Source organism: Dendropsophus ebraccatus, chromosome 2 (genome assembly GCF_027789765.1).
Source record: "Dendropsophus ebraccatus isolate aDenEbr1 chromosome 2, aDenEbr1.pat, whole genome shotgun sequence".
NCBI classification, from domain to species: domain Eukaryota; kingdom Metazoa; phylum Chordata; class Amphibia; order Anura; family Hylidae; genus Dendropsophus; species Dendropsophus ebraccatus.
The window spans coordinates 47,337,416-47,349,845 of NC_091455.1; the positions used below are offsets into that span (position 1 = coordinate 47,337,416).

The window sequence follows — 12,430 nt, forward strand, 5'->3', positions numbered from 1 at the left end:
TATAACAAAAACAAAGGGGAAGGCTACATAACCATATCACTTTTTTTCTATACATCATACCCTCATTCTGGTAATGTGAGGCTTTGGACAGTTCTTTAATATAATGATATTTTTCTAATAAATCATTTTGCAAATGTAAGTAATAAAAATCCCATGAGTTTCTATAAGCTGTTCCAATTTCATATAAAATCAGGTAAGTACCCAATTCTCCTTTGAAAAAAAAAATGGTGGTACTGTGTTGGTACACAACCCCCAACATGTTTGTAGACCACTGATGATATTGGGTAAACTTGCCAGGGTGTGGCAGTGCGACCAAAAGTCCAATGTACATGTTGTATCCACTTTGTACCCAATAAGAAATGAGGACTCATCACTTACATGTAAAACATGCTGCTATGGAATAATTATTGTTTGCATGGATCTGTCACACAAATTTGATAATAAACCGAGGGAACTATTTTAAAAGTATATATGTCATACCTTTGTAACAACTGTCTCAGCCTCAGTGTCAAAGAGGTGTGATCTAGGGTCTGCTGTGTTGTAGGGCCACAGTCCCATTGCAAATTTTATCGCCACCCTCATACAGCTTGACCAACAGGTTGAGCTTGGCTTAAATTGCTGAGCCCTACTAAAATGACATACAGCTATTGAAGCTGGTAACACTCACATTGCGTGCACAGCCAGAATGAAAGCAGCAAGTTCTGCCTCCGGTGGCACACACAGGGTGAATGTTACCAATAAGGCTCATGGCACCTGTGCTTTAAGTTGCTGAGCCCAGCCTGTCTTAAAAGCTGCAGGAGGAAGCTGCCATGCATCGATGCGTTGTGGTCCTTGTGGACGTTTGGATGGTTTATTTAACAGTATTTTTTTAGTAAAATTAAGACAGTGGTTACAAAGATAAGACGTATACTGTTATTACATTTGATTGGATAGTGCTGTTGGTTCATTAGCGAATTTGTGCATGATAGATTTGCATTGACAGATGTCATATCCACAGGATAGGCTATCAATCACTCATTGGCAGTCGCTTACAGCAGGTCCCCTGCCGATCAGGCCCCCTGTAAACCATGAGTGGAGGCAGAAGCAGTTGGCTTCTTTCACTGTGTCGTGGTGGAGTCTTAGCTGCTATTCAAGTGTATGGAGCTGAGCTGCACTAATGAGGCCTGGCCACTAACCAGTGAAAGGAACCAACTGTTCTATGGATAGGCCATGAATCAGTTTTCTCTGTAACTCTCCAAGCAATATTGCTCCATATAAATATTAGATTTTACTTAAGTGTTTAGTATTTTTCATGCAGGTATTATTTAGCGGCCTTGCATCTTTTACCACAAAATACCATCAACAAAAGAACTAGGTTTGTTTGTTTTTTTGGCTGTTTCATGGCCGTTTTTTTGAACAGCTCCCATTTTGGCTCCAAAATGTGGCCATTTTATGCAAAATACGACTGTTTTTGCATAAAACTGGCATGTTTTGGCGCCAAAATGACGGTCGTCCAAAAAATATGGCCGCAAAGCTGGCAAAAAATCATGTGTAAAATTAGCCTTATAGACATCATTGTAGTTACCTAGTTATCTGCACTTCTATTAGGTAAATTTGCAAATAAAACTAAACTTTGCTCTTATAGCTTCCTATTACCTTAATAAATTACTGTCCACATGTAATTTCATAAAGCATTCACTCATCTAATATTAAAGCATTCCATATTGTCCTCTCTATTCCCTCTCAAGCAAACACTTAAAGGCAGGAGAACTGAACACATTTTTATGATGTTAGCTACTCCACTGTGTAGGTGCATATGCTTAGCTCAGAGGAGTCATAGAATAAGAATCTTTAGACTGTAAACTTAACACATTTGTCAACAATGTTGGTGGCAGCCTTCCGAGCCTTCTGTGAGAAGAGCATGTAAGATAGAGGTGTACCTTTGTGCACAATAGTCTGCTGACACGCTATAAAGATATGTGAGAAGAAGGAGATACTCCATCAAGTGGTATAAAAAGCAGCTGTATACCTTCAGGGCCTTTTTGTTTCTTTAGGTTCATTTAGGAGCGGCACTGTTGGGCCGTAAATAATCATAGCCTAATTGTGCCACTCCCGGAAAAAGCCAACAGGACCGAATGAGGATGTGGTGCTATAGTCCCTTTACATTATAAAAAAAAGTAGGCCTCGCTGTCCAGACCCTCACTATAAAGACATACAGACCCTTGTGCACTAAGGCCCACACAGCTTAATATAAGGTCAGGTCTGTCCATCACTACATCATGTCAACCCTCCAACATAAAAACCAATATCTCATGGAGACTTTCAAGGATTATTACATTAGTGGGTCGGCCCAATATTATGGACCATTGATTCTTCTCTTTTGGAGGTCGAATTTCATTAAGTGTCCCTCTGGTGTGGAGAATACATAGGTTGTCACTTCATTTGAGAACAGTGTTAATCAGTGGTGGAAAGATGCTCTTGACTAATTGGAATGACCAAGAACAATAAACTATTTATGGTTGCTGTCCCTGGAAAAATATTCCAATACTGCTATGTCCCTTATCCATCGACAGCTCCATAAGAGAGGTAAATTATAGACTGCAAGGTAAAACACATGATACTATCCAACATGTATATTGCAAAGTGAACTATTTCATGGTAATTGGCACTATTTACGTGGCGATCAATAACTGTACTTGTGTACTGAACATTGGGACATTATTATTAATAACATTTTTGGCAAGTTAACACATTAAATATCAGTCTTCACGCTTGCATTTGTGGTTGTTTAATCTTGCCTTATGTTTTTTTGTTTTTTTTTTACTTTATTTTTTTTTTAAATAAGAAATGCAAAAACAATCTTATGCACAGCAAAATCTGCAGTGGTTTATAGCACAAAAAATAAAAAATATTCTCTTAATTTAAACCAACAATGATCTCTGAACAGAAAGCATTTACTTCAGTTGCATAACAATTCCAGTCTTGGTGAGCTTTCCAACACAGTATCCATGTTGTAATTCTCACCTCGGTATCACTGGACCAGCTATTGACAAGGTTGCAATTCTGCAACATAATGTAAGTCTGTACAAGTCCTCCAAGCAGTACACTGTGAAGGAAGTACTGTACCTGTGTCCCAGAATAATGGGTTCACTTTATGTACCTAGTTTATATTCAGTCGTTCTAGCTAACATATATACACATATAGGCTTTCTTAAAGCTCACAGAACCTCTTTTCCATCTTTAATGCATGCATTGACCCATAATCCTTTCTTGAACAAACTCTACTCTGCTTTTAAATGTTCCAAAACACATCTACAATCATGGATTAAAGGATCAAGAATGTCAGGATTTGCAATACACTGGCTCTTAAGAAGGGCTTTCATTATTACACACTGCCGCTGAGTCATTATATGTTTTCTTACAAAAGGTAGTTCCTGAACTATTTTACTAAGCAATTCTTCATGCCATGCAAAATTAATAGTTTATGGATGTCTTTGAGGCTTTTCCTTTTGAGTTCATAGGCTTTACCAACCTTAGTGCTTTTAAGAAAAAAAGTCCTTATTGCTCTTGCAGCTAGTCACATGCTGGTCTCACGTGTCTGACAATAACCTGTTTCACCAGTATCTGAGTGGATTTCTGGGACAAATAAATGATTTTCCACTTTGCTCTCCTCCTGAGCACTGTCCTGTTTGATATCCTCTCCTGCCAAGTAAATGTCCTGAGTACAATTTTGATTGATTGTTTTTTGCAGGGAGAGTACATCAGTTTCTGCTGTAGCATGGCTGCCATCATTCTTGTCCTCAATGCAGTTAGTTTTTATGTCCTCCTGAGTATCATTCTTTGAACCACATACCTGCATGAAGTCATCGTCTTCTGTGTCTATTTCTGTAAAGCTGCTTCTCTTCTTGGAAGAGAGTGAAACAATTTTGGGATTTCGAGAAGGTGATGTCGGAGGCCTTGAAAACACACTTGGGGACTCCTTTTCTGTCTGTGTCGGTTGCTCTGAGGATGGATAGTCTTGCAGAAAAAGTGTGCTTAGCTGAAGATGAGTGTATAGCGGGTGTTCTATTGTGTTAGCCGGCAATGCGCTTGTAATATTTGCTGGATTTTGAAGAGTGCTTCCTTTTGACTGTTTGAAATTAACTTTCAACGATCTAGATCTAATTGGATGATTCAGTCTCATGGAACTTTGGCTGTCTTCTCGCTCAGCACCCATTTGTTCTTGGAGAAGTATCTTTGGGGTTCCACATTCATTCCTAGCAGATGCCTCTGATAACTTATACTCAAAAGTGACATCTTTGGGAGCAAATCCCGGGTATTTTGTACGTGGCTGAAAGTGAGACATTTTAACCTCTCTACCACCTTCCTCAGGATGGGTATATGAATGGAACCTCATTTCGAGATTACTCCCTGGAAATGGAGTAAGAGGAGATCTTTCCGCTTCAGTAAAGTCTGTTGCACAACTGGCAAAGCTGTCAATGCTCGAGACGCTTCTCATGTCAGTTATTATATCTTTTGGAGCAACTGATAACTGGTTTCTCTTTGCTGAAACATCTTCCATTTCTATTTCCTCTTCGTATGCCGGAGGGATGACTGATTGCTCATGATAGGCAGAGTTAACACTAGGATGTGACTGCGCTTTTGTGATTTCATTGTACAGCTCTTCGAGTTTCTGGGCACTGAGATGTTGTGGGCTAGAAGAAGAATTGTTTAATAGTTCTTGGGAATCATGTTGACTGACCTCCTGATATTTATTGTCGAATGATTTATTTGAACTTGTCTCAGACATTGTCCTCCTTGCCCATTTCCATCGGCTTGGGGACAAATGATTATCATTAGCATTCTCTACTTTATTAGATCCGTCGCCAGACTTATCTACAACAATATCGATCAGCTCCATGCTGCGAGCAAATGCATCTTTTAGATTCATAGACACAATGCTGCCATTTCTCTTAGCTCGTTCAAGTGCTTCTCTCCTCTTTATTGCCTTCTCTTGTCTTTTCTGCTCTTTGTAAAATTCTGAGAAATTGTTTACAATGATTGGAATAGGCAAAGCGATCACCAACACTCCAGCAATGCAACAGAGGCCCCCAACTATTTTGCCAAGTAATGTCTTTGGGTAAATATCTCCATACCCGACTGTAGTCATAGTTATGGTTGCCCACCAAAATGAAGCAGGTATACTTGTAAATTTAGTAGCATCCTCATCTTTTTCCGCAAAAAACACCAAACTGGAAAATATCATTATACCCATAGCCAAAAATAGTATCAGTAATCCTAGTTCATTGTAACTTCTCCTGAGTGTGAATCCTAGGGATTGTAGACCTGTTGAATGTCTGGCAAGTTTAAGTATACGTAATATTCTCATAATTCTGAAAATTTGGACCACTCGACGGACATTTTGAAACTGAAGAACGCTCTTGTTGGATTCTGTAAGGAAAATTGTCACATAATATGGCAAAATGGCCAACAAATCAATTATGTTCAGTGGGCCTTTGAAAAACTTCCACTTGTTAGGTGAAGAAAGAAATCGTAGTAGATACTCCATTGTGAACCATGCAATGCAAACGGCTTCTACGTGTGCCAACTGAGGGTTATCATTTGGTTGCCCAAATTCATCTGGTTCTTGCAGATCAGGTAGTGTGTTCAGTGATAATGCGATGGTCGAAAGCACAATAAACAGAATGGATATAATCGCCAAAATCTGAAAGACAAGATCAAAAGAAATTGTTTAATATTGGTAATCAGAGTTAAAATATAAATCCTTATTATAGGCAAATTTCAGAATCCACACAAATATCTGTTAGACACTATGCATTACCAATAAATATGATACCCTCCTCCTACTGATCCTCAACGTGAAAAAAACCATCTTGAAAACAATTTAAAGGGACATTTATAGTTACAACACCTGTGATCTGTTGCATGTGGTCACACTACGTATGATTTCAATAAACAACGGCTGTAGTTGCAGTTTTGCAACCACAGCTATTATTAAATGAAATTACAGCTTGCTTTGCTACGGAATCCCGTCCGGAGTATATACACACTGTATACACATTACGGCCAGGGTTCCTTGTGGCCGCAGAAAAAACTGTCTAGTCAGTTTTTTGTTGCCGCTATTCATTGAATGCTGGCCACACAAGACTGACAGAGCAGACAATGTAAAGTATGGCTCCGGCTGCACTTTACATTGTCTGCTATGGGCAATTGGAATTCGGGCACACCCAAATGTGCCCGCATTCCAATTAAAAAGAAATGAAATTCATCCAGCCGGTACTGCAGTACTGGCCAGGATGAACTTCACTGATACTGGCCGTTCTGTAACACGGCCGTGTCGCAGAACGGCCAATGTCATATGCTGTGTGAACCCTGCCTTAAACCCTTATGCATCACCAGTAGCTTTTAATGTGACATTTTATATTTAGTATTGCCAAATATCCCTTCCACAGTTATCTAAACATAGAAAGTTTGCCACAAAGCTACATTTCTTTCACTTAAGATAAGACGCCGCTACTCCTTTCATTTCATTAATTACATATACTACAGCATTAAAGACTCTTTTAGTAAATTCCTGACATTTCTCACTCCACTGCTGTGTCAGTACACTTCGTTTTGTAAAACTCAGCATTAGTCAGTCTGACATTTTTATAAGAACAATACCCAGAAATTTACAAGAAGTATCCTAAAACAGTAACCAATCAAGCTTATGTGCAGAGTCTGTAGAAACATAGACCTCATGTACCGAGATTAATTGCATTATTTACATGTATTATTGTAGTCTTACGCCTGCTGAGGAAGCTTAAAACACAGCGGTAGAAAAATGCTAAAATATAAATGGCAGATCAATAGCGTCTACCGGATTTGTAAAGTTTAATAACAGCGGCAAGCACACAAGTATGACTAAGCATTGTGAAAATATAATTAAATACAGCAGATTCCTTGGTGTTAGGTACAGAACGTTAGAAAGAGGGAAAAATAGAAACTTACAAATGTGAGGCGCAGATTAGAATGGATTTTTTTTTTTTTAATTCTGTGTATAGATTCTTCATTGCATAAAACCCTCATTTACAAAGGTGAAAGTTGAATATTGTTCATCTGATGAAAGCTGTTAGGGTGCAATGCTGATAGAGAAGAAGGCAAAAAAAACCCTATAAGGTAGTAACTGCCCTTTGTAAGTGAGAATACTTCCTTCCATATATGGCTGTGTTCACACTAGTGTCAGGGACTGTGTATAAAAGTGCAGTGACAACTATGATGGATCCATTTTCAAATCCTGAATGACCCTATAGCCTTATAATAGAGATGATCAGGTTTCCATCATGAAAGAGTAGTTCTAGAAAGTATGTTATGCCAGGATATACAGGGTCAAATTTCCTGCATCAATTTTCCATTTTGGGCAGCCTTGTGCATTCATTTAAATCAGGGATGGGGAACTGTTGGCCCTCCAGCTGTTGCAAAACTACAATTCCCTGTACAGGCATGATGGGAATTGTAGTTTTCCAACAGCTGGAGGGCCAAAGATTCCCCATCCCTGATTAAAATGCATGTTTTTGGATTATTTCAGCATATGTATATACGAAATAAAATTGTGTTCTGTGCAGCTCTTCTTAACCTTTTTATAGATATATGTATTTTAGATTTTTAAATAAGGAACTTTTTTTTTCTATTTTTGAAAAACCATGCACAATACTCCCATAAATTTTACGGGGAAGGGGGGGGGGGGGGAGGGGGGTGTGAACATAGACATAGCCCAGGGCAGTTAATACAATCCAATGAGACTTCAGATTTAATAGGAGAAGACATTTCAGCTAAAGTAATGTCAGTTCTAAGTCATGTCTGAACTAGGCAGTAGGTGGCACTATCCTTCTACAGTTTATAGACAACAAGTATACGTTTGTGTATGTGTGTATATAAAATTTACTTTATTTTTTTTAAACATAAAACTGTGTGCACCATTATTTTATTCAGCGTGAATAGATGCAACTAAATTATCACTCTCCACGTGAGAATTTTGGGATAGATAATGCATTTGAAATGCAACATAAAAGCTCTATGTCAATAAATGAAGGGCGCCTTCTGGACTGTATTACGTTATTGTGAATACATAGAAAACAGGCTGTTCAGTAAATATGGGAGCGGAATCCCCAGGGCTTTGTTCTGCAAGCTGCAGAAGTGGTGAAAGAATTCCCTGGTGCTGTAGATGGAAGGCACTGTCTCACCTGGCTGCTCAGCATATGCTTTGTTTTGTTTGCTTGTGCAAACCATCTTTACATATTCATTGTACCTCTATGCTTATTTCCCAGTGAAATCATCCGACTGCCTACAATGAGTACAGAAGGGTAATGTTTGTTCTCTCCAGTTGTCTGTTGCTGAAATGTAAAAACTTTGCAGAGTGCGAAAAGTTATTGAATTAACTTTAAATATGTTAGGTCCATTCAGAAAGAGATGTAATGTGTAAACATATTTTTTGGTTTAGTCATGTAACCCATTCAAATGGGTTCATATTTGTACTGATCAGCCATTACAATTAAAATGCCTGCTGTAAGTGACTCTGTCAGCAGGTTTATGCTAACCTATCTCAGGGTAGCATAAACTAGTGACAGAGAAGCTGAACAGAGTGATGTATCACTTACATTGTTCTGTACAGCTGATGCGAGGATATCCTCCTGGATAACATGGACAAAAGCTAGTCCTCTACATCATAAGCATGAGTCCAGTAGTCCTGGATATTTATGAGAAGCAGAAAACTCCGCCCACCAGCTGCTGATTGGCAGTTATCTATCCATGCTGTGTATAGGCAGTCAACTGTCAATCAGCAGCTGGGGGGCGGGGTGTGGCAAGAATCCTTTTCTCCTGCATATATGGAGAACGGCTGAACAAAATGATGTAAGTAATACACCGATCTGTTCAGCATTTAACTCACTAGTTTTGCTGCCCTCATTTATGTGAAATAAACCGAGTGGCAGATTCCCTTTAATTCTGTGTATAGTAGGCAACCCACTTGCTGTCCAATCTGCGTTGAGCAGGACTACTAAAGATGTTCTGTGGTATTTGGCATCAACAAGTTAGCAGCAGATCCTTTATATACTGCAAGTTGCAAGTTTGGGCCTTGCCAATTGGGAACAATTTTTACAGTGTGGCCATTGCTATCAAAGAATACTGGTGTCTTGACTGGATATACTTGGTCTGTATTATAATTTAGGCAGGTGATATGTGGTAAAGTAACATCCACATTAATGCCAAGAGCAAAGGCTTCTTAGTAGAAAATTGCCTAGAGTATCACACTGCCTCCACCACCTTGCCTTCTCCCAGCTGTGAATCCTGGTGCCCTTGTTTTTTCAGGTATGTGACTCATATACAGCATGTCATCCATGTGATATAGAAGAAAACGTGATTTATCGGACGAGCCCACCCTATTCCATTGTTTCAGCATTAGTCACTAATTACTATACTATGTCAAAAAACCTTTTATATATAATAGAGGATGTTTGGATTCCCACCTATTGCTTGGCTGAGCACTTTTTTCCCTCTCTCCTCGCTAAAGAAGACCGATTCTATGGACTTCTATAGAATCTGTCTTCACAGCAAGGGGAGAGATGGGAAGTGAAGTGCTCAGCCAAGCTTCTTCCCACCCATTCTAGCAATTGGGGGGGGGGGGGGGGGTCTCAGTAACCAGACCCGTACTGTTAAAAACTAAAGTTTTTTTTTTCATTGATAACAACACTTTAACTATTTCACAAGCTTGTACTATGGGTTGTTCTTCTGAGAGATGGGACAAGATGGGCTAATCTTCATTTGCCATGGGCAGCCTTGCTCAGTTTACAAATTGTGTCTTCGTACTCTTTTAGTAGGTACTGATGATTAGATACCATGAACACCCCACAAGACCTGGCCTTTTGGAGATGCTCTGACCTAACTACTATTGAAAATTGGACCTCACTATTAGATCCTTAAGGATGCCAACACAAAGAACTTTTGACATGTCAGAGATTTTACCGGGTCTGAGTGTTTAGACTGTAACCGAACATGAGAACAAGCGGGGAGAAGTCTGCACCCTCCAGCTTCTCTCCCGGCCCTGTGTCATGTGATAAGAAGGCCTCACTTTCTATCCTCACTCTGTAGCAAGGTCCTCTCCTAGCTCATTCTATTGATCGATCAGGGTCTAAACACTTTGACATGTCTAAAGTTTTTTGTGATGACAGGGCCACTTTAAACCTTTTAATTTCTCTTGCTTCCAATGTATCAACATCAAGAGTTTATTGTTTACTTGTTGTCTAATATATCTCACCCCTTGACAAGCGCCATTGTAATAAAATAACCAATCTTATTCATGTTTTCTGTTTAATGTTATTGAGTCGTATAAAATGCAGTTCAATAACTGAGCTCTTCAGGTGCTTTCTTATATACTAAAACCTAATTCCCTGAATGCTTGAGTGGAAGGGAACTGGGGGATCCTACCTACTCATTTATAGTTCCCTATAGACATGTTCCACATATGTGGATGAAACATATTTATACTCCATTAACTATTCCCAAGATCATCAATTGAGGACAATATATTAGATAATTATGGCATTTCTTTTCCCTCCCTTACTTTTGCTATATATAGGTAACCTTATATTGCAAGTTCCTTTGTGTGAGTGCCAATCCACCATGCTTGTCTATGTGCTATATCTGATACTGAAACCCATCCGTATTCACATAAATGATGCTATGCTACAGCGGCAAACACAGCCCATGGATGAGATTGATATTCTTCCTGGAAAACCTTTACCTTTAATCTTGAATTATTGAATGTATTATCGCCCAGGGTTCTCATTTCTTTCGGTTGTTATTGGAAACAGCTAACATCTAGTTGACAAGCGCTCTCCTAAGAGTTGTTTTTTTTGTACTAGAATAATGAAGATAGTGAAAACCATCACGGCAAGCTCTGTGCGCCCATTGGGCAAGGAAGACATGCATGGAGATTGTGAATTCAGCTCAGGTCTATACTAGATGTTATATCTACGGACAAGAGTTGAGCGAATCTTGAGCATGATCAGGTCCATCTGAAATGGAGTGTGTAGCATTTGATTACTGGTGGCTGCAGAAGTTGGATGCAACCCTAAGCAGTGGCGTAGCTACCATAGAGGCAGAGTAGGCAGTTGCTATGGAGCCCATGCAGGAGGGGGGCCCGGGGGGAGAAGTTAAGAGTGTTTGTCCTTCTGTTTAGCCCCTTATGTACTGCAGTATGTAAGTGACCCAATGTTTCCTTACATGCTGCAACACAAAAAAAGGGTTAACAAGCAGAAAATAGAGATCTCTGCTTCACTACATTGTTAACCCCTAACCTCTGTTCTCCAGTTGCGCAATCAAGTAGGAAAATGTGCGGAGCTCCGTGCAGTGGTCAGGGATTATCAGCAATAAAGCAAAGATCTACTTGTCTTCTGAATATTAGGTTACTTACACACTACAGTATATAATGGGTTAAGCAGAAGGTAGTCTGGTCCTGCACCTATGTACTTAACAATAAGGGCTCCTAATGGGCCCTTATAGGTAAAAACTGTGGACTGTCATAGTAAGCAGCCACTGGCAGTGCTTTGTGTTGTGCATAGGGGAGGGGGGCCCCTTAAAATTTTGCTATGGGGCCCTGTGAATCCTAGCTATGCCCCTAACCCTAAGGCTGTCTGGAAAACATGGATACAGCCATAGGCCATTTTTTCCAGTACTTCCTAGGGCTGCATCCAACTTAAAATGTTGCACGCTTGGTTTTGGATGGACCCGAGCGTACTCGAAATTCATTCATGTCTAGAGAAGACACAAGTCTGCCTAAATGCATGTACTGTATGCAGAGTTCAGATGATCAACTTGCTGTAAAATAAGTGGCAACCAGCTACGATCACCTCACATGGTATAATAATGTCAGCTCTATTTGTGAATTCAGAATCACAATGGAGAACGTATTGTTTCTCTCCGCACGCCATCGTCTATTGTGCCGCACTTCTACCCCTGTAGCGAATCGTTACAAAGTAACATAGTTTAAAGGGAAAAAAACCTACATAGGTTTAAATGCTGCGGATTTCCAGACAAACTGATTTATATTCATATGAGCTCTAAGTGAATTCTGATTAATATGTTTCCTCTGTGATAAGTGTATTCTTTGTAACAGTAAATTCAAAGCCTGTTGCCACTTGGGCTTAGTCATTTTGTAGCGTTCGGATGCTTTTTTTCCCCCCTATCCATCCTCTTCATCCATTTAAATATTTTCTATGCAAACAAGATATTTGATGCCATCCTTTGAAATGCTTTGTATGAGTTTTAACCATTGTCTGTGCAGACCGAACAGCCTTTTATTTTTACTAAAAAAGGAGATTGTTAGTAGAAATACAAAGCACCAGCATCTCGGCACATCCAGGTTTAGCTATAGAGCATATGGAGAATGAAAGTATAAAAAGTATATGTGGATAAA

At 39.5% G+C, this 12,430-nt stretch overlaps 1 protein-coding gene and 1 long non-coding RNA gene across 3 annotated transcripts in view; one reads left to right on the top strand and one right to left on the bottom strand.

The window, feature by feature from the left end:
• LOC138783159 (uncharacterized) overlaps window positions 1-12,430 on the top strand; it is a 75,597-nt gene that overhangs the window by 18,949 nt on the left and 44,218 nt on the right. The window lies entirely within an intron of this gene.
• KCNB2 (potassium voltage-gated channel subfamily B member 2) overlaps window positions 2,140-12,430 on the bottom strand; it is a 203,210-nt gene continuing 192,919 nt past the window's right edge. Inside the window, exon 3 of the mRNA XM_069957468.1 lies at window positions 2,140-5,683. Within this exon, the coding sequence (XP_069813569.1) occupies window positions 3,557-5,683 (2,127 nt within the window). The 3' untranslated portion in view covers window positions 2,140-3,556. The remainder of the gene's footprint in view (window positions 5,684-12,430) is intronic.